We start from the raw sequence: 21,842 nt of genomic DNA, 5'->3' as shown, positions 1-21,842 counted from the left end.
ACCGGCAGCCTCGTCCGGGGCGGGCGGGCCGCGGCTGGGGGAAGCTGAACCATCCTCCGCGCCGCTCTGGGGGCTGCAGGGAACGGAGCTGGGATCTCGGCCAGCTGCTTCGGCTGCGGTAGGATGGAAACAAAAACAGGGTCGGGCTGCTGAAATGCTCAGTGTGTTAGTGGGGTTCGTAGAAAGGTAGGAAAGAAACTTTTGTATTCTTTCGATTGTTACTGTTCGGATTGGAATGCTTGGGGTGGTTCCTTGAGGATGTTTTCGGGCTGATGATTTTTATTCCTAATTTTGTATTCAGAAAAGCTTTCATCGACTGTAGAAGAAGGTCTCGTTGCTTAGGGCGATTTTAGTTTTAATTGGGTTTTAATTTGTTCGGAGCATTAAGAAGAAAGATAATTTCTAAAGAAGATCTGTAACAGTTGTGAAAAATAACGCTTTCTTTAAATGCGATGGGAATGTGCGGTTGTGGCGTGTTGCTCTTTTGTTGGTTTTGGAAATAGTTTTAAGTAACTGTTCACTTATTTGTGACAGAGTTTGGATTTGTCTCTGACCGGCACCATTAGTTGTGAAGGTTCTTCTAAAACCGACGTGGACCAAAGACTGTATCCCTTATTTTGTTTAAAAAAAAAAAAAAAAAAAAACCAACAACAACAAAAAGCTTTATGAAGCTGAAAGAGATGCTAATTGCAGGCATTGTTTCTCTGGCGGTTCATGTAATTTTTTTGCTTCCGTTTTCAGAAGGGAAGCATCTGGAAAACAAATAGCTTAATTTTAAGAAGTTAGCTTTGGATCTTCTTCTGACTTTTGCTTAGAGCAAATACGTTGCATCATATGTTAAACACTATTATGCAAACTTTTCCAGGTGACTGCAGTAATTTCTGTGTAGTATCTATAGTTTATTTATTTACAGTAAGAGTAGTTTTGTGCCAGAAAGACATAAAGGCATCAGGACTGTCTTCATTTTGCCTTTAAATTGAGGCATGGTTGAATATCTGTCTTAAACATCAGAAATTTGCTTTCAGAGCTTTGTGGTGTAAATGTACCTACCTGCAGTGCTGGTAAACACAGGAAACTCTTTCAGTATAATCGACTGCCTTATTTGGGGGATGATTTTAGATGCCACATTACCCTGCAGGCTCTCATCAGTTGTCTTGATCTTGGTAGGTGAAAGAACTACTACTAGCTGCTTTTGTTACCCTTTTTTCGTTGTTGCTATTCAGAGTGTCGTAATGAATGCGATTCCTAGTTATGAATTGTGAGTTGATCCCCCCCCCTTGCCTCATCAAATCTTCCTGCTACCGTCACTGGATTGTTTTTCCTTATTTTGTGGACAAAGTAGATGAAAGCTGTTCTACTAAGTAGTAGCAGATATTGCTGAAAAAAGGTATTCCTGAAGTTTCTTTATTAAAAGGTAGTAGCAGAGATGTCTGTGTCTGTTTCTTCAAACTGAATTTGTGGTATATGAGGAGGATTAAGGCAAGGCTAAATATTGCTTCTCTTTGAGTGTAAAAAATGTCCCTTCCGATGGACAAGTTTAAATATTATTTCTCTTTACTCCTCTTTAAGCAATGTGGGGGGAAGTCCCCTCTATTTATAAAGAAATCCTTTTCTCTTTCCTTAAAGGTTCTGAAGCAATCAGAAGATTTCCTTTTTTGAAAACTTGAAAAGCAAGAACAATTCTGTTTTAATAAATGAAGGAGAATAAAGAAAATTCCAGCCCTTCTGTGAACTTGGCAAACCTGGACCACACAAAGCCATGTTGGTACTGGGATAAGAAGGACTTGGCACATACCCCGTCCCAGCTGGAGGGGCTGGATCCAGCCACTGAGGCGCGGTACCGCAGGGAGGGGGCCAGGTTCATCTTCGATGTGGGGACACGTCTAGGGCTGTATCCTTCTGATATGAAACGTCCTTATCAGAAGGAATGTTTAGAATAAAAATGTGATTCCGTGAAAATAAGCAGGAGATGTCACATGCTTAGGTAGCTGTTCAAATGTTTCTTAATCAGAAATCTGTTGGAGTTTAGTTGACATTTGATCTTTGAAAATTTTGAATTTTGCATTAATTTTTCAGCATATCTTGCCAGTGAGGATTCTGACCTCTGCCTCCACACTCTTGATTTTTTGGGGTGTTGTGGTTTGGGGTTTATTTTGGGGTTTTTTTTTGTTTGTTTGTTTTTTTTTTTTTAGTTTTCTTGTTTAAGTTGGAGTTTACAGCTTTGTATATGTTACTAAGTTCTCTGCACTGTCCCACTCTGTCATAGACTGCTGCTTAAACTTTTTGCTTCCTATAGTCCTATGCTGCTTTTAAGTTCTTTGTTTGATAAAAGTTGTTGAGGATGAAACTTTACTCTGCTCCTTAAGAAGAAGAGTAGGGAGCATGTGCAGATTTTATTTGCAGTTGTAGGTGTGAATAGTTAGTAACTTTCCTCAATGTCAACACTTTAATGTGAAGTGATAATTGTTCTGTTCCTTCTTGTACCTCCTGCTGTTTTTGACCTTTTCTAGGGCAGATATGGTTTAACACAAGGATGACCATGTGTCAGTCCTCCCAACACAATTGGGACTTTGCACGCTTCCAGTTAGTGCTTTAGGTATCAACTGCAATTGGATCATTGTTCTTACACAGCCTTAAGGAGGTTTGTGGCTTTTGTCCTAAAGCTCCTGTTATATCTGCAGTGCTTTCTAACTGGTCACTGAATGGACAATTACTCGAGGTACTTGCTACAGTAGAATGTCTCTTTTGCTTTGTGCATATTTGCTTTTAAATTTGTTTTATGCCCCGTTTGAAAGTCCTTATTCTGCACCACAGACATTATGATACTCTAGCAACTGGAATAATTTATTTCCATCGGTTTTATATGTTCCATTCCTTCAAACAGTTCCCAAGATATGTAAGTATGTACGATATTGATGGCTTAATACAGTGATTGCACTAGACATGGACTATTTGAAATGGTGATGAGTCACTTGAGTACTACTGGAGACCACCCCTATGATGAAAAGCAGGCATTTTATCTTTTAATCATTACAGCTTAAACTGTTCGTGCTTGTTTACACATTTCTGTTTATACTTAGAAACATATTTATATTGACGTTATAGTTATATCTTCCTGATACTGCTCTTCAGAAAGAGTAACAGCTGTAATTCTGGCACTTTATGTGGGCTGAAAGAAGTGTAGTGCCACCTTAAAACTGCTTGACAGACAGTGCTGAACCAGGACAAATCCTGCTTTGGATTTCTGACCTTAAAATAATGTTGGATAAAACAAACGGTCCTTCAAATTAGGTATTTTTCCTTTGAAAAAGTAAAAGTTTTAATTTCTGGGGTTTTTTTTAATAGTGCTAATTTATATGCTTATTAAGTCTTTCCTGGCAAAGTTCTGCAGAACCGTTGATGGAAACTGACAGTGCTTTCACAGTGCCAGGCTGTACTGCATATCTACCTGCCAACAACTCTTTGAAAACACTTTCTTTTTTAGGTGACAGGAGCCTGCTGTCTCTTCCTAGCAGGAAAAGTTGAAGAAACACCTAAGAAATGTAAAGATATAATTAAAACGGCTCGTAGCTTGCTAAATGATGTACAGTTTGGACAGTTTGGAGATGACCCAAAGGTAAAAATACTTTGTTGAAACTGATCTTTTGCTATTGTACTCCAGCAAACTGGCATACATTTGTTGGAGCACTGGCTGATTTGTTGTTATTTGTTAGTAATTATATGTTCAGCATGCATTTATGGCTTTTTTGGATAATGTGAAAAACAGATAACCAAGAAAATAATTCTTGCCAATACAAGTAGCTTTAGGAGCCTACTGGGATAACTGTTTGTGTAAAAGGTTTACGTATTATTTCGTGTAAAATCTGATATTATTTTGAAAATTAAAGTAAATTTGGGTAATTCTGGTCAGAGCTAGAAATGTCATCAAGACATAAATCAAACTTGACAACCTCAATGTAATTTTAGGAAGCAATTAATAGCAAATCTTAAGTAAAAGAACTACATCTCAAAAGTAGTGAGAAGTTTCCTGTTTAGAGTGTTTGACTTAAGCAAATCTTGAAAGAAGTATAGTTCTGCTATTATAAATAGAAGAAGGTTATGAAACTCAGCAGAAAATTGTGGTGAGAGCTTACCTTTTTGTTGTGATTTTGTATATTTGGCACCTTCGCACTATGTCTGGTTTTCAGTTCTTTCCTCCATGAAGAAAAAAGAATTTTAGAATCATAGAATCATTTAGGCTGGAAAAAACTTCTAAAATCGAGTCCAGCTGTTAACCCAGCGCTGCCAAGTCCACCACTAAACCATGTCCCTAAGTGGCACATCTATGTGTCTTCTAAATCCCTCTGGAGATGGTGACACCACCATTTCTGGGTAGCCTATTCCGGTGTTTGACAACCCTTTTGATGAAGATGCTTTTCCCCATGTCAAACCCGTCCAGATCACAGAATAGCAGGGGTTGGAAGGGACCTCTGGAGATGATCTAGTGCAACTCCTCTGCCAAAGCAGGTTCACATAGGGAGGTTGCACAGGAATGCGTCCAGTTGGGTTTTGAAAGTTTCCATGGAAGGAGAGTGTACAGCCTCTCTGAGCAGCCTGTTCCAGTGCTTCCTCACCCTTGCAGTAAAGAAGTTTTTCCTGATGTTGAAGTGGAATTTCCCATGTTCCAGTTGGTGTCCATTACCTCTTGTCCTGTTGGTGGGCACCACTGAAAAGAGACTGTTCCTGTCCTCTTGACATCTGTGCTTCAGATACTTGCAAACATTGATAAGATCTCCTCTCAGCCTTCTCATCTCCAGGTCTCTCAGCCTTTCCTCATAGGAGAGTTGTTCCAGCACCTTAATTAATGCTGACTATTCCTGATAACTTTCTTTTCCTGCATGTTCTGACCTCCAGAATGAGTTGTTCCATCACCTTTACAGGGATGGAGGTGAGGCTGACTAGTCTGTAACTTCCTGTGGCCTTCTTTTTGCCCTTTTTGAAGACTGGAGTGACGCTGACTTTCCTTCAGTTTTCAGGCACCTCTCCCATTCTCTGTGATCTTTCAGAGTTGATTCAGAGTGGCATAGCAGCAACATCAAACAGCTCCCTCAGCACTTGTGGGTGGATCCCATTGGGGCCCATGTGAGTGCTCAGTTTGCCTAAATGATCTCTAGCCCAGTCCTCATTTGTCAGTAGAGAGTCTTCCTTCTTCCAGACTCTCTCTTGCCTTCAGGGACTGGGATTCCTGAGGGCTGATCTTAGTGGTAAAGACTGAAGCAAAGAAGTCGTTCAGTAACCCCACCTGTCTGGCATTCTCTGGCACCAGGGCTCCCATCTCATTCAGCAGAAGACCCACACTTTCTCTAATCTTCCTTTTGCTACTGATGTGCATGAAGAAGCCCTTCTTGTTGTCTTTTACATCCTTGACCAGCTTTAATACCAAGAGGGCCTTGGCCTTCGTTGTTGCATCCCTACATACACTGACAACATTCCTATAATCCTCCCAAGTGACCAGTGCCTTTTTCCACACAGTGTAAACTTCTTTCTTCCATATGAGTTTTTCCAGCAGCTCCTTGGTCACCCATACAGGTCTCCTGCTTCCTTTACTTGATTTTCTACTCAAAGGAATGCACCGATTTTGAGCTTGGAGGAGGGGATGCTTGTACGTTAACTAGCTCTACGTTCTAGAGTCCTAACCCACAGGATTCCTCTGAGTAGGTCTTTGAAGAGGATGAACTTAGCTCTACTGAAGTCCGGGGTTGCAACCCTAGTTATTGCCCTGCTTCCTCCTCATTTGATCCTGAACTCCACTATCCTTGTGGTCATTACAACCAAGGCTGCTCCCATCCTTTATGCCCCCAAACAGACCTTCTTTGTTTGTTAGTACAAGGTCCAGCAGCACACGTCTCCTCTTTGGCTTCTCCACCACCTGTGCCAGGAAGTTACCATCACTGCACTGCAGGAACCTCCTGGACTGTGCTGTGGTCCCTGTGTAGAGCCTCCCTACCTTCAGCCTGGTGTTGTCTGCAAACTTACTGCTGGTGCACTTGATCCCCTCGCCCTGATTGCTGATGAAGATATTAGAGTGCTGGCCCCATTACTGAGCCCGGGAGAACACCACTTGTGACTGGCTGCCAGCTGCACTTAACTGCATTCGCCACCACTGTGTGCGCCCAGCCATCCAGCCAATTTTTTACTTTTTTTTTTTTTTTAAGCATCACATCTCCTCTGATCACTCAAATAAATGAGAAGAAAAATTATCTAGGTTCAAAATAATATTTTAAGTTGGAGACATTTCTCTTCTCCTTGGACACAAACCCTAATCAAGCAAAACCAGATAAATATATTTGCCTGGCGGTGCTATGGAGTCATGCTTTTTATCAGCATAAAATATTTGTGAATATAAGAAGGAATAATGTTGTGGTCACCTTGTAACATTCTTTAGGAAGAAGTGATGGTCCTTGAAAGAATCCTACTACAAACAATAAAGTTTGATTTGCAAGTGGAACATCCATACCAATTTCTTCTCAAGTATGCCAAACAACTCAAAGGTAAAATATTACAGGGTGAGCAAGTAGAGCCTGTTATTAATTTTCATAATTTAACATACATTAACAGTACAAGAATTTTACAAACTGTTGGTCCTTCCTTATTTTTTTCCTTACAACTTTCCTGGTTATTTTTCAGGAGACAAAAATAAAATTCAAAAACTGGTTCAAATGGCATGGACATTTGTCAACGACAGGTAAGACACTCCCAGGAAACCCTTTGAAAGTGAAGTAGTTGCTGTTGCTTACTTTATTCTGGGATTAGATTTATATATTTTTTTTTTTTTTACAAATGTTTGTTACGTTTTCTGCTTGTTTTAAGTTTTCTTGGTGTGTTCATTAGGTTTTGTTCCATCATTACCATGATGGTTCCATTGATCAGGGAGTCTAGTATGAGTACAGAGTAGACCATTAAGACCTCTGCAGCTTTGTGGTAATGATTTAGTGCTGCATTAAAATAATGTTACTCTTTGAAAGGGCCAAACCAAATTATAGATCTCCAGGATGGAAGCTGGTTTCTTGCATGATCTGTGTAGCACATTCTAAGAAAAGAAATTCATTCCTGATTCCATTATATTGGTCAATGTTTTGGTTTTAAAGTGGTATTTTGGTAATAGTAGACTAGTCATCTAATTCCATTAATTTATTATTATTCATGTTAATTCTAAATACAGTTTTTAGTGCTAGTTAGTTATGCTATTTCTTCAGTAATAGATTTTCCATACAAGGATCACACCAATTAACAGGAGTGTGTGTAGAAGCTCTTTTCATGTGTAAGATTTTTTTCCCCAAAAAAAACTAATAACCAAAACCACAACAATAAAAAAACAAAACAACTTGATACACTTTAGTCTTGTTAAGGATTCTACAGAGCTGAGCAATTTAATTCACCCAGGAGGGTTAAATGTAATTTTTCATTTCCATAGCAGACCCTGAAGAAAATGTGTAAATGTCCTGACTACTCAAAAATGTTAAAAGCATTGCTTTCAGACATACCTACAGCAGTAGAACACCATTAAAAGAAGTGGGGTGTTATTCATAAGCCTAGCTTGAAGTAGGCCAGTGTGACTCCAGTTTCTGTAAATATCACCTGAATTTCTCCAAATCAATTTGAGCAAAAGATTGCCTGGCATATTTGGCTGTCAAGAAATTTTTACTTCAGCTACTGTCAGTCTTGCAGGTGATGATCTTAGAGGTGGAACAAGAATATGGCTTGACACTCTGAGGTTTGTCAGGGAAAACCTCTCTTATGTATCCATCACACTTTGGACATTACGTACATGGAATTAGATGGTGTTTAATAATTCAAGAAATTTAATAATTAAAGAAAATGCACTTTAGGAAAACATTAGTATGGAGCTGGTGTGATTGTTTCAAATAATACTTATCTGTTCTTGAGACGCTGTCTTGTGCCTGCTTAATAGGCACCATATTAGAAATGTGCTTACTTTCTAGGATCCTGAGAAAGTTCTGTACTTTGCACTACAGGCCTTTAGAATAGGGGATTCTGTTCTTACCTGGCCACAATACAGCCCTCAAGTAAATGTCATGAAAGTAGTAATAAGGAAGCAGTGTTTTAGGAGCTAGTTCTTGTGTCTTTTTTTACTATTTACTGCTGACCTGATTCTGCCAGTGTTTAAGTATCCCATGGGCCTTCAGTTACAGCCCACTGGAGAGAAAAGGGATTTAAACCACTGTCTAAGATGCATGTAAGGACATAATAATGAATTCATCAGTGTATACACAGAAACTTAGCTGCCTAGCTGGTTCTAAAATTCTTTAAACAGATGCTATGTTACAGAATCTACAGAGAAAAAAATAAAAAAGGGAAAAGAAAAAAGATAAAAACGAATGGAACAGCAACTTCAATTATGACAGGAACCTGCTCAATTAATACCAACAACACCAGTAATATGTTATTTTAGCATTAGCTTTAACAAAGGCTATTCAAGAGAGAACCTTCTACAGCTTTCACAGCTTGATCTAAAACTTATGTTGTGCTTGACAAGTTGCTTTCCAAATTCACGTTGGCTGTTTTGCAGGATCTTTCTTGGTACTTTTTTACATCTTTTTTGAAAAACATTTGGTAATGGTAAAATCCAGATGTGGGCATCATCCCCTAAACAGTGTAATGCAGAGCCAGCACACTTTTGTAGCAAGGAACATGAACACTGTGTTCAGTTAACACTGCAGGTGAGACTGCAGTGGAGTGTAGCTGCTTTCCCTCTTCCACACCTATGTAGTGTTAGGTTTTCTGGTCTGTTTTTAACTCCAGACTTGATGTTCCTGTGTGGTGTATTGCCTCTGTAGGCATCTACCCTCTGTATTAAATGTGTAAAATTACCTTGTTTCATGATAGCAGTAGTGCAGAAGCCATTCAGTTTTGTAAATTTTCTTTTAACAAGGTCCTTAATTAAAATTGTCTGAGATGTTAAAGCGTGGTGGGATTTTATAGCCTGTTAATTATAGCTGGTATAAATTCAAGCATTGTACTTTATCAGAAGTATCTTCAGGGTTGTGCTTTGTTTTGTTTTATATTCCAGTCTGTGCACTACACTGTCACTACAGTGGGAACCTGAGATCATAGCTGTTGCAGTTATGTACTTAGCAGGTCGGTTGTGTAAGTTTGAAATACAGGAATGGACATCAAAACCAATGTACAGACGATGGTGGGAGCAATTTGTCCAAGATGTTCCTGTTGATGTTTTGGAAGGTATGAAAAGTGTTTGCCACAGAGGAGTACTTCCTTTGTGGAACCTCAGGTCATAAGTATATGCAAATTTATTTCTGTCTAGGTTTTAGTTAAAATAATTGTGTAGAGTATATAGCTCAGGTCATACATGCTCTGTCCTAAAAAGGTTTTATATAAAACTTAGTATACTGGCTTAGTCTGGAAGCATATTTAGTTATCATGGTTACTTTTCTGGTAGATATTTGCTTTATTACTTTTTTGGTTTGCAAAAGGACTAATTAGTTGCTAAGATGATATGATGTGTGTGTTCTGTTTTTTAGTAATTCCTGTCTTCCACTTGAAATAGTGCCAGAAACAAACACTGGCACTAATGGAGACTGGTTTCCAGTGGTTTTCTCATTGATGATTGACCTCTTTAACCAAATTATGCTAGGATGATTTTTCTTTGGTGTACCACAGCTAAAGAACAGATTATGGGGGATGAATTCTGATGTGTGTTTGAATTCTGATCAGGGATGAATTATGGATCTTTTTAATCAATACAGATAGCTTAACTGTGTTCCCTTTGTGTGAACGCGCTGCTTAGGTTTACCTGCTCCGTGTCCTCTTGAGGCTCTTGAGGGACAGAGCCTCAGAAAGTTCATAAAATAAAGCAAGACTTTTTGTGACTCTGCTTTAGTAAACTGTGGTTATGTGGCCACTAATTTGTCTTCATTAAAGTTGTTACTGACTTACCTGGTAAAAATGCCAGGCTAAACATACTTCTAGTTTAAGAAATTGCTTCAGAAACCTTTAAAAATCAATGCTTGTCACAATCTAGCATTGGGTTCTAAGGAGTTTTGAAATAGTTCAAGTGTATTAGCTTTTGTTGCTCTTGGAGCTTTTAGGTGAATATCCTACAGTTCTGATGATTTCTTAAATGGTTGCTCACTCTGTTTCTGCTGCGGTTTTTTAGAGTGTACCTTCAGGTTCAGGTAGATCTCTGATGAATCCTTGTCAAAGGGAGTTGTTGAGTGAGAGTCTCTCCAGTTCTGCTGCTGCAACAGTGAATGCTCACGGAAAGAACTCAATTAGCTTTTCTAGACAGATTTTCTTCACTGCTACTCTTGCACCTGGTTATCAGTTGGTCCTATGTGTTTTCTTACAGACCTTTAACTCCTAATGTGTTGAAAGAAGAATTTAGTAGTAGTCCTTTACTTAGTTTCATAAAACTTTGACTGTCCTGACCAGACATCTGTGTTTTATTGTATAATCTTCTTTCACTCACGTTCTTACTGTGTTACTGTCCTGTTGCTGTGTGGTTACCTGGCTCTCCAAGCACACAATAACAACATATGATATATTAATACCAAGACACTTTGTAGTTCTTCTGGAAGGTGTGTGTATATATTTTGTATAGTGTAGGCAGAAGAAGCTAAGAAATGGAATTCTAAATTGAAAAAACAATCTGTTAAAAAGTCAAATCTCTGGGCATTATAACAGTGAGTAATATTTGCCATGAATTTTTCTGAAGTTGATGTCCAATAAAAAGCTTAGTTTATAACTGTGTATTAGATGTACACTTGTACATTATGGGGTTATAATTATTTTTGGTTTTTTAGATATCTGTCATCAGATCCTGGATCTGTACTCACAGGGGAAACAGCAAATGCCTCATCACACCCCTCACCAGTTGCAGCAGCCCCCATCTCTTCAGTCCACACCCCAGGCACCGGCGGTACAGCAGTCCCAGCAGTCCCAGAGTTCAGAGCAGCCCCAGACTCCACAGCAAAAGGAGTCGCAACAGTCAGCACAGCAACAGCAGCAGCAGCAGCAGCAAACACAAGCACAGCAATCTAAAAAGCCCTCTCCCCAGTCCAGTCCTCCTAGACAAATTAAAAGACCAGCGGTAAGTTTAACTTGGAACTTTAACTTGCATTTTATTTTCAAGATGATCTGACGGCCACTTGATTGAAAGGCTACAGCCTGCAGCAGATGTGTTTGCCTTAAGAGCGAGCCTGGTGATTAATCCCTTTGGTTGTATGGGAAGTATGTTAGTGTAGAACAGCCTTTACAGCTTTGACATACTACTTGAGGCAAAACCAGCGGAGACACGAGATTTTAGTCGGCATGGGCTATGAAGGCCCTAACTGGTTGCAGTTCTGTGCTATCAAATTTCATTGGTTTAGCTATTAAGTAGGCTTGATGTAGGACAGGTCTCTTGTGCCATATCTGAATGCAGAAGTGTGCACAATGCTCATGAAGAGGTATTTGACTCTCTGGTCTTCAATTTCAAATGTAAGAGAATGATGACTTCTAAAAGTATGTCAAGATTCTTAGAAAAAGTCTTCCAAAATAATCTAATAGCAGCAGAAGCTTATAAGTGCATCACTTGTTAAAGTCTCACTTGGTCTGTATTATCACCTAATCATTGAAAACAAGCAGGTACATTAGTACTTTGAGTACTTTTCCCCAGTCATCAAGTTCAAATGAAGCTTTCAGACTTTAGTCTGCACTTTTTGTGTGGTTTTTTGGATTGTTTTTTTTTTTTTTTTCACTTGTAAGTTATAAAACAAAGTTGCAGTGTTATCCAAATCTTCTTGTCTGTACTTAGTAAGAAGAGTGTTTTCAGAAGTAAAATCTTTGGAACGAGTCCATTTAGGAAGTCAATTTTGTACAGCTTTTTTACAGCTTCTGCTTTAACTTGGAGTTGATGGACACCCAAACTACAGAACAGAATGTCAAGGCGGGGGGGAAAAAAAAAAGGAAAAAAAAAAAAAAAAAAAAAAAAAAAAAAAAAAAAAAAAAAACAAAAAACACCAAAACCCAGGAAGATCCAAAACATGATAGAATGAAATAGAATTGAGAGCATGCAGCAACTTTATGATAGCAGCTTCCCCCCCAAAAATAAAAAAAAAAGAGAAAAGTGTAACTCTGTAAAACCTTGGTCTTGTCTTTGCAAGATACAGCTTCCTTAGAGAGGGAAAAATCTGCACTGTGATATGGAGCTCTTGCAGTGAGTTGTTTGGGATAGAAAGCTGATAAAATGTATTGATTAGCTTGAAAATTGGGAGAGCTCTTTATACGCAGTATGTATTTCTTTTCATTTCTTTTTCTATCATCAGCACAAATCCTGCTTGGCTTGTCAGATCTGTAGGGCAGGGAACTCTTATCTATCTTCAGCAAAAATGCCTGGGATGGTTTGGCACATCAGAAACTGTAACTAACAATTTGGATTTTTCCTGTCCATCTGACTGTAAGTTGCTGTGAATGCTTGTTCATTCGTGTAAACGCTCCATCTTCACAGTGCTGCTGATTTCCCTCAGTCCCATGTGTCAGTGAGCTACAACATGGGAAAGAAGTGTTATCTTTTGCATGAATAGCATCCGTTGCTCTTCAACAGTCACCTCTGGTCAAGCCCTTAGAGCAACTTAGGTTTTCTTGAAATTGAGGTCCATCACCTAGTAACTAAGGAAGTGCATAGTACAGATTAAAAGGTAAGTCCTGGTACACTCTAGGCATCCAGAAATATAAAGCAAAGGGTGAGTCAGTAGGAGTTTTGTAGGAGACCAGCACAAACAGCCTGAATTTGATAAAAGCAAGTGTGTTGATTTGAAATAATTCTTTCTCCAGAAAGCAGTCTAGGACAAGATGTGTCATGTTTGAAAGATTTACTTAGTGCTTCTAAAGTGTTCTTCAGTTCGATGTGCCATAAACCTTACTTTAAATGTTTGTCTCCTTCTATAAATAGGGTTTTGCATGACTTCTCCTTTGGTTTGTACAGAACATAAATAGACTTTGTTCCTGGAGGCCAGATTTTCCATTTACATGAACTCTTACAACTCCATTACCTTTTACTGAGCCAAAATACTTTCAAGCAGCTGAGGCATTGGCCTGTGACTTAGAGGCACATGCCAGATGTCTAAAGCATCTGTACGTCCTCTGCATCTCTAGTGGTGAAGAGCATTTGGATGTTCAGATAACTTCACTAAAACTATACTGGTCAATCATTAGCTGTAAGTAGTATAGTTAGTTTGATTAAAGTAGGCATTGTTAGTGGGAATGATTTTGATGCCTATAGAAACAGCACTAACAGACAGTGGTAATAGTGATATAGATTGAGCTTCCTATGAAAGTATTAAATAAAAATCAGCATGCTAATAAATAATGCTGACCCTGAGATGTCATGGCTGGAACAATACAAACTATAGTGCAGTGGAAGGACAAAGCCTTCACCTCTATTTTAGCAGCTGCCATTATTGGACAAGTGATATGAATTTTTGTAGGTTTGGGGTTTTTTTTTTTTTTTTTTTTGCTTGATTCTTTTTTTTTCCTTTAGCATAAATACAGTTTAAACTGGTGTCTGTTCTTCTGTCACACGAGCTACTTGACTTCAGTTGCTTGTTGTGTTCTAATGGTGTACCTCAGTGACATTGTTCTCTGAACATTAGGCCATGTTAACAAATACACAGTAACTGAGTTGGTTGCCAGTTGAAGTGATCAACTGATTTCACAGAATGAGTGATTTTTGGAAGTGTTGCAGTAAGTAGTGCATACTTGCTTCTATTTGAAAGTGTGGGGAGATCTGATGTTTGCAGGCAGTTTTACAGGCAAGGAATTTAGTACTAGAAAACTGAGAAGAGAGCGCCCAAGTCAAATGAAGGCAGCAGGTGAGTCTGTGAGAGTTGCCAAGAAAAGTATATATGTTTGGAATGGGAAGATAAAGATTGTCCTTAAAAAACAGGGAGGTAGTCAGAAGGTGGCTGGAGATAAATTGAAAAGACTATGAAAGGGATAAAAGAGTGAGGTGGCCTTGAGTGCCTTTCTATTGGACAGCAAAAATCTTGAGAATACCCATCAGAATCAAGGAGAATTCACTGTTCAAGCTGGAGTGAAATGGGTGTCCGTTCTTGCTGGAAAGTAAAGTGGTGGGAACTGAGGAGCAGTCTGAGTGGAAGGATGATGTGAGGTTTTGTGGGCTTTGCTCAGTGTGCGTTGTTTTTTCTTCTGGCATAACATCTGGCTTTCATACAATGCTTTCCATGTGAAGGTTTCTGAAATGTTTTGCACTGAGCAACACTTTCAGTGCCTTCCTGTCCTGGTAAAAAAAGCATAAAGGCCTGGTTTTTGGCATAGGTTGAATGACAGGTCAAAGCAGAATCAGGAACAGAGCCAAGTCTGTTGCTTTCAGCTCAGTGAGCAGAGTACCAGACCTTGGAGTCTGGGCAGTGGATGATAAATAAATAAAGATGTAATACTCAACAGTGAGAACAGCAGGAAAAGCTCTATCAAAAATAACTGCTAATTTTTCAGTCTTTTCATTCTGCCACTTAAGCTGGGCTTTCCCAGTGTGATTTGACTTCTTCAGCGATGGTGTTGCATCTCTCTAAAGAGATTGGATGTTATTAGCCTCCTAGGAACAAATAAAGGGGTTTTTCTGTCTCCCTTTATGGGAGGGAGAAAGAAACTGGTTCTGAGTCAGAAACTAGTTCTGGGTTAGTCAAATCTGTCCAAAAGCTCTTCAGCAGGCTCTAAGTTGTTTCCTGTTTTGCTCGCTTGTTACCATTTTAAAATGCTTTGTATTTTGCAATGGTCTTAAGTCGTCTTTTGTTTTAAACAGGCTGTATCTCCAAAAGAAGAAACAAAGACATCAGGTAAATGTTAATATTCTATTCATATTGCTTTGATTTTACTGTTTTAACCAGAACAAGTCATTTCCTGGTGTGCACTTAGTTTGTTCATTTACAGGCTTGGCAGTTCTCAACTATTTTGATCCTAATAATGCATCTTTGAATATATACTGGAACTATTTCTAAAATGTTCCTAACTGCAAAACTTAAAAAAAAAAAATGGAGTATGACTGTGCCCCAAGAGTTCCTTAATACAGTCTGTTCAAATGGAAGTCTTGCTAAACTACTCAACCCTCAGTTTACAACTCCACACATCATTTGGAGTAGTTCTTCAGCGAGCTGTGGGACCTTCAAGTGGCTGAAGGTGCCGTGCCGATGACGAGCTGCACTGCTCTCAGCCTGCTGCTGACCACTGACATCGGTCACTGCTTGTGGCGTGGCTGCCTGCCAGCAACAGGCAGCTTCTATCAGCACATACACTAGCACAGAAAATGCTTCTCTGCAGCAATCCCCTCTAGTCTGTTGGTTGGCTGTTTTTTTGTTTTTTTTTTTTTCTTTATTTTGCTGGTTTGGAACAGATTTGATTCTGTAACCTTTCCGGACTAAGTCTGGCACTTCTCTGGCTCAGCAGATGTGTTCTGGAGACCTGTCTATCTCCCTCCTTTGTCCTGTGCAATTGCCATTTTGTTTAATTTCTAGACAGCACCTTCCTCCAGCATAATTCAGCTTCTTCTGAGATTTAACTATTTGTAAGCTACTGTTTTGTGCTAGAAAACATACATGTGCTCATCTTCACTTAAAATATTGTTATTGGAACAATTTGCCTGTAGTTTCAAAATACACAGCTTGAACTTGTAGGCTTGTGTTTTTCCAGAAGACTTTGGTGTGGTACTTGATGCCACTTTATTTGTACAAAGGTCTTGATTTTAGTTTTCTTTATTAGACGTACAGGATTTCAACTGTACTCTTGCATAGTGTAAGATAATTACTAGTGTGAGACCAGAGTTGGAATTTAGAAAGTCTTGCAGACCAATTGCCAATTAAGAACTTCCAAATGTTTTCTAGAACCACCACCACCGTCTAAAATACCTAAAATTGAAACTTCACATCCACCAATACCTCCTGCACATCCACCTCCAGGTAAGCTTCTGTTTTCTTAAAGACATACGCTCCTGCTGTCTGTTGCCTTCCTTTTCATTCAGATGGTGGGACCAGTGTGAGGGCAGGGGCTGCTGCCTGTGGTAATCAGCTTGTCAGGTGAAGGCAAGAGGTAGATAAGCTCGAGGGACTTCCATCTTAGTAGCACAGGCCTGTCTAGACCAGTGCAAAATATTTATGAGGGAAACGACTGTACTAAGTGGGCAAAGGCAAAACAGAGCTGGGACTGGTAAAGGCCTAGAAGACTGAAACTAATTGTCACTAACAGGAGAAAACAGACTTGTGTTCTCAAAAGGATGGCAGATATTACACCCCTAGAGCAGCTTCCAACTGTCCTGTGGAAATCCTCCAAATTACATCTGTAGTATGCAAATTCTGCAGGTGTGTAACTTCCGAACCATAAGGGGGATACTTTCTTTGCTGTGTCCCAAAGAGGACTTTTCATCTGCCAGGGAACTTTTAACACTGCATACATGCCTTATGTTTGCAAAATAAAGCATGCCGCTGTAGAAATGTGCTTCCAGGCCTTGATGCATTAGCTGTCCTTCCAGTGACCCTTAAATACGACATAAATATTTTACAGATCGAGCTCCATAATGTAACTGTAACTTGACAGCTTCTAACAGGGAATTACAGGAGAGGAAAACAGTGCTATGAAATGTAGTATGACTTCTTTTCCCGTTTGCCAAAATCTAATTAAGACCGAAGGGGTTCTTCTAAATACCGTGCTCATTATTCCTTCAGTTGTTAAATCTTGCATGCACATCTTGCATCTGCAGTGACTCTGAAAATGTGCAAATGGGGAAACGATTGCCTGCTGTCATTTAGGAACTGGAAGTCATGGAAGTCGTAGGTACCACAGCCAGCATACCTACCGTGCATGAGCTAATTATGTAGCTGTCCTGGGGGACAATTTTGCTATTAAAATCAAGACTGTTTAGATAAGGTAAATCTTATTTAGGTGGATAGCAAATTTGTTTTCCTTGTTATTTAAAATTTTCTTCTTGGAATTCATTTATACAAGCAAGTCATCATATAAGAATTGAAAGGTTTTAGGAACAGTCCTTAGAGGCCAGCTCTTGTCTTTTGGGGCTCTGAGGAAAACTTGGGTGAAAATCAAGAATATTTATTGACTAAATAAGCAGAAGTACTAGATGAATTTATTTTAAATTCTGTTTAGCATTGTCAGGCCAGGTGTTGCATGTTGATCGAAGTGACTGCCCTGGATCTGCTTCTAAATAACTTTTATTAGTGAACAGTTGTTTAGATGTTTATATAGGCAAGTAAGATAGGTGTGTCAAGGTGCCCCAAACATTTTTTTTTTTTTTGACATTTTAATACTAACTGTGTGACCATACAGAGATGTTGCCACTTGGTCAGTGTTCTTATTGTAGTACTCATTTCTTTATACTGTCTGCAGGAAGAGGGGAAAAAAATAGAGATTATTTAAAGAGAAGATGGCTTAAAGCATGTTCTTCCCAGAAACGGCCAAGTATAATACTGTAAAATTCTGACCTTTTTTTGAACTTCCCCAGACTGTCAGGTAATGAGTTCCTTGAAACTCATCAGTGGAACAAAGCTGATCAGATTCACGTCCCAAGCAATCTGTCGCACTTTCTTACTTACCCTCCAGTTTTCTTTTCTTTCTCTTTTGGTAAACAGGTTTAGAACTGAGTGTTATAGTCTTTGGCCTGTATTATCAAATAATATTTCCCAACATGGGAGGCAAGTGAAGTGCAAAGGGTAATCCCAGGCCACCTCCTGGAGTTAAAAAAGAGGTAGAAGGGAGGCCTGACCTGAAGAACATTGCAGGACTGAACAAAAGGTTTTGCTACCTTGGGTTCCATGGCTTTAAATCTGCTAGTTGTGATTTTGCCCATTCAGTTTGCTATTTTCTGGTGATTATAGAACAGTATTTAAATTATGGTAAATTAGTAATAAGAATGGAAGATGTATTTAACTTCTAGAACGGGAAAAGCTGAGCTTGGAGGTTTGTTATGCAGCTTAATTATTTTCTAGTGATGGCAGGAGGACTGACTGGATACGGTGTCAGTCAGAGACTTGGAGAATTGAGTCATCTTTTGGTGTGTTAACTGAAAGAAAAAGAAAGTATTTGGAAGCTGTTATTGCCACTGTCCTTGGAAAAAACTGGAATGTTTTTTTCCAGAGCGCAAGCCTCCTTTGACAACGGCCGTTTCAATGGGAGAAGCAGAGCAATCTACTACTGTGGACTCGGTGGATATGCCCAAGGTCCAGATTCCTCCACCTGCTCATCCTGCCCCAGTGCACCAACCTCCACCTCTGCCGCATCGTCCTCCACCCCCCCCCCCACCAGCTACATTACAGGGATGTCTACTACAAATTCTTACATGTCAGGGGAGGGTTATCAAAGTCTTCAGTCAATGATGAAAACAGAAGGACCAACCTACGGCGCTTTACCACCGGCGTACGGACCACCAGCTCATCTACCGTACCACCCTCATGTCTACCCTCCCAACCCTCCACCTCCAGTTCCACCTCCACCCCCTACTTCATTTCCCCCCCCCAACATTCCGCCTCCTACTCCTGGATATCCTCCTCCACCTACATACAACCCTAATTTCCCACCTCCACGACTGCCTCCAACTCATGCAGTACCACCTCACCCACCTCCAGGGCTGGGGATGCCACCAGCCAGTTACCCCCCGCCTACTGTTCCTCCCGGTGGGCAGCCACCCGTGCCGCCTCCCATTCCACCACCTGGGATGCCACCCGTAGCAGGACTTGGGCGTGCTACCTGGATGAGATAGCATGAGGTCATTTGCACAGTGTCCCTCGGGCCGACTAGGCAGGAGTAACTAGCGACTTTGTGGAGAGGAAGAGGAGGGTAATTTGTGTCCTTTAGAGGAAGAAACGGGGCGGTGAAATGAAAACTTAGCTGATCTGTTTGCAGTCTTGTTTATGGTGAGTTATAGAGGCTTCTAGATTTTAATCAGCTTTGCAGTATCTATTCTAACTATACATTTGACTTAAGTTTAAATTGTCTTGAGTTATTCCAGCACTGGATTACTTTGTACTAGCGAATCCAGCCATATTGGCTCAATTATATCAGTAAGAAGAAAATTTCCTTCTAGAAATCTGTGCCTATGTTTGAGTATGAAGATAGCCAGATACCGTGAAATTTGATCTATAGTAAGAAACTTAATTTTTAGTAATAATTAAAACAACACGATGTCAAGCAAAAAGCTACTTTATTTAAGAGAGATTCTGAATGCTAGCTGACTGGAGTAATTTTGAGGTGTTTGCCTGGCTGGTATTTTTGTTTTGGAATGTACTGGTATCTTTAAAGTATTGTATGTTTACACCTATTTGCGAATTCCTGTACATAATATATATATTTTCTAAGTGTGAAAGTCTGAATGTAACAACCTACTGTGATGTACATCCTGATTATAAGTGGGACTACTTTGTTCACATCTACGCAAATAAAATTGGTTCTGAATTTAGTGGATTTCCAGCTTTTTAATACTAGTTGAGAATTCATAACTATGGTACTTAGTGCAAGATACTTCAGCGGTCTCCCAGATCTTATCCATCGGTTTATTTAAAAAGAATGTCTTTTATTTTATTCAACTAGAAGTATACACTATCACAATCAATCTCTTACTTCATTTTTACTAAAATATTTCAAATTAATGTTTTACACACATTATCAAAAAAATCTGTACTATTACTTTCCCTCCCAAAAAAAGCCAGAGTGGTATAATAGTAGGTAAAAATGTGTGCTAAGGTCTAAAGAATTTTGCTATATACACAACAGCAGGTGCTAACTTTTCCAGTTCTTTGTAAATCATATACAGAAAATATAGCAGGGCTCTAAGATCACAGGTTTAACAGAAATCAAACTTTAAACTGATTTCTAAAGCAGCACAAATAGACTTTCCCCACATTATGAAAAATATACAATTTTATCACTTTACAGTCATGCACTTTGAAAAAAGATCAGTAGTACTCTTCCCCCACAGTTTCTAAAAAGATAAAAGGTCACTTTAACACTGATTTCATTTAATATCTAATATTTGGATAAAAATGTGCCATTCTGAAACAAGGTTGTGCTCAGCAGTCTTATCAAGGTGCACAGAGCCAGCTGAAGCGGGTTACACTGCAGCACTTCAGAAATGCCACTTACTTCAGTCACTCCAAAGAAAGTCAAGGATGTGATTTTACTTAAGCAAGCAAAGTCCGTTTGTAAACAGTGGATGCTTTCATTTGCCAGAGGATTGCAGAACCCAGGGCTTCAATATTGAGGAAATTAACTCGGACTATTGCCCCGAGGATATCAATTTAGTGGCTGCTATTTGAAGGGCTGGTCCCCTCCAGCTGAGTGTACCAAGCTCCTCCCCGTACTTCTCGCTGAAGACTTGGCGCATGGGTAAGTGAATTTCAATATGCATATACAACGTCTCTCTAGACAACTGAAAACTCAGCACCCAAGTCATCCTGCAAAGTCATTGAGTGTCATTTTAACCCAGGAAGACACTTATCGCTCAAATGGAGCCGAGTATGATGAGTAGCAAGCCCCCAAAAAAACCCCACCAAAACAACACCCACTGTACAGCACTGTCATATTCTGCAAAGTCAGTGATGTGTGTCTGACACTGGAGATTTATGCTGCCAAATAGAACCTTTAAAAAAACAGCACATACCCTATGAGTATTGAGACTACTCAGCTGAACTACTGGCTCCCCTGTACTCTGGCTCTTCAGGATTTGCAGTGCTAATGGACCTCAACTGGACCACCATTTCCCTTCTAGCTGAGATCTGCAGGTGGAACAAAACAAGCTCTGCTTGAAGACATTGAACAGATTTTTTTTGAGAGAGTTGACAGCAGGGAGTATTTGAATGAGAGTTACATTGCTGGTGAGACTAGTAATCTGATTAGTACAGCTCCTCTTCAGACGAGCTGCTAGTCTAATATACTTTGCAAATAGCAAGCATGTCATCAACACAATTAACTCTCTACAAGTGCTGGCAATATTTGCATTGCTTTAGTTAAAATTCCCTGATGTAAATTAAGCTTGTTCCAAATATGCTTAAATTCTCTGCTTAATCCAGCGATTAGATGCCACCAAAATTAAAATGTCTTTTCAAGCAGCTAGATTAAAATAACCATCTGTTTGACATTAGACGTCAGGGAAGAATGATGACTCTGCTTTATACGACCTCTTCTGGTACAAAAAATCTCAAGGTATAAATTGTACAGGAGGAAGACAGTGAAAACAGGTGGCTAGAAACTGGAGGCCAAAATAAAACAAAGAGGAGGAAATTCAGAATCCCCTGAAGATGCCGTATTTTTAAGGAGACAGATCTAGAATGGATTTTTCCAGACTCCCCAGGATGTAAATAGTATTACCCTTAGAGCTAGCAAGCTCAGCCTCCCCTGACTGAGAAACAGTAACAAATAAACCGCTGATGAATGTGTGAGTGAGAGTATGCTTGAGTGTTTTGGGGGCAGTTCTTGGTCTGGTGGGGTTTTTTCTCTTTTATTTTTTTTTAAAATGACCAACACAACTGCTACATTTTTATTTCTGCTTATTCTTCCTGGCTACTATGTATTTTGGTTGTATTCCTCCTCTGTTTTCTTACTGGTTACAGATCTCAGTTGGCACTGCAAATTCTTTACCCAGGCAGCTAGATTATTGTATACCATGGGACCAATCACCTTTCATGACTTGCAGCGTGGGCTCCTTGGTGTTGTATCAGTGCCCCGTGTTAATACAATACCAGTCAAGAAGTCAACTGGTGGAACAAGAGGAACAACCTGTCAAGCTAATTCTGCTGTCTGTAGCTGTGACTGATTCTTACAGACACTGAAAA

General features: G+C 39.5%; 1 protein-coding gene across 1 annotated transcript; it reads left to right on the top strand.

The window, feature by feature from the left end:
- Positions 1–1,626: 1,626 nt before the first annotated feature.
- On the top strand, positions 1,627–19,469 carry CCNK (cyclin K). The gene is given in 11 exon segments (XM_008938733.1): positions 1,627–1,891; positions 2,815–2,896; positions 3,485–3,616; positions 6,425–6,530; positions 6,667–6,724; positions 9,071–9,240; positions 10,821–11,107; positions 14,819–14,852; positions 15,894–15,968; positions 18,154–18,315; positions 18,318–19,469. Coding segments are annotated over 11 exon segments (1,761 nt in total). The 5' UTR covers positions 1,627–1,694; the 3' UTR covers positions 18,776–19,469.
- The last annotated feature ends 2,373 nt before the right edge of the window (positions 19,470–21,842 follow it).

This window comes from Merops nubicus, unplaced genomic scaffold, assembly GCF_000691845.1.
Source record: "Merops nubicus isolate BGI_N331 unplaced genomic scaffold, ASM69184v1 scaffold11474, whole genome shotgun sequence".
NCBI classification, from domain to species: Eukaryota; Metazoa; Chordata; class Aves; order Coraciiformes; family Meropidae; genus Merops; species Merops nubicus.
The sequence above is the reverse complement of the archived record's forward strand: the minus strand, read 5'-3'. Positions and strand labels throughout refer to the sequence as shown.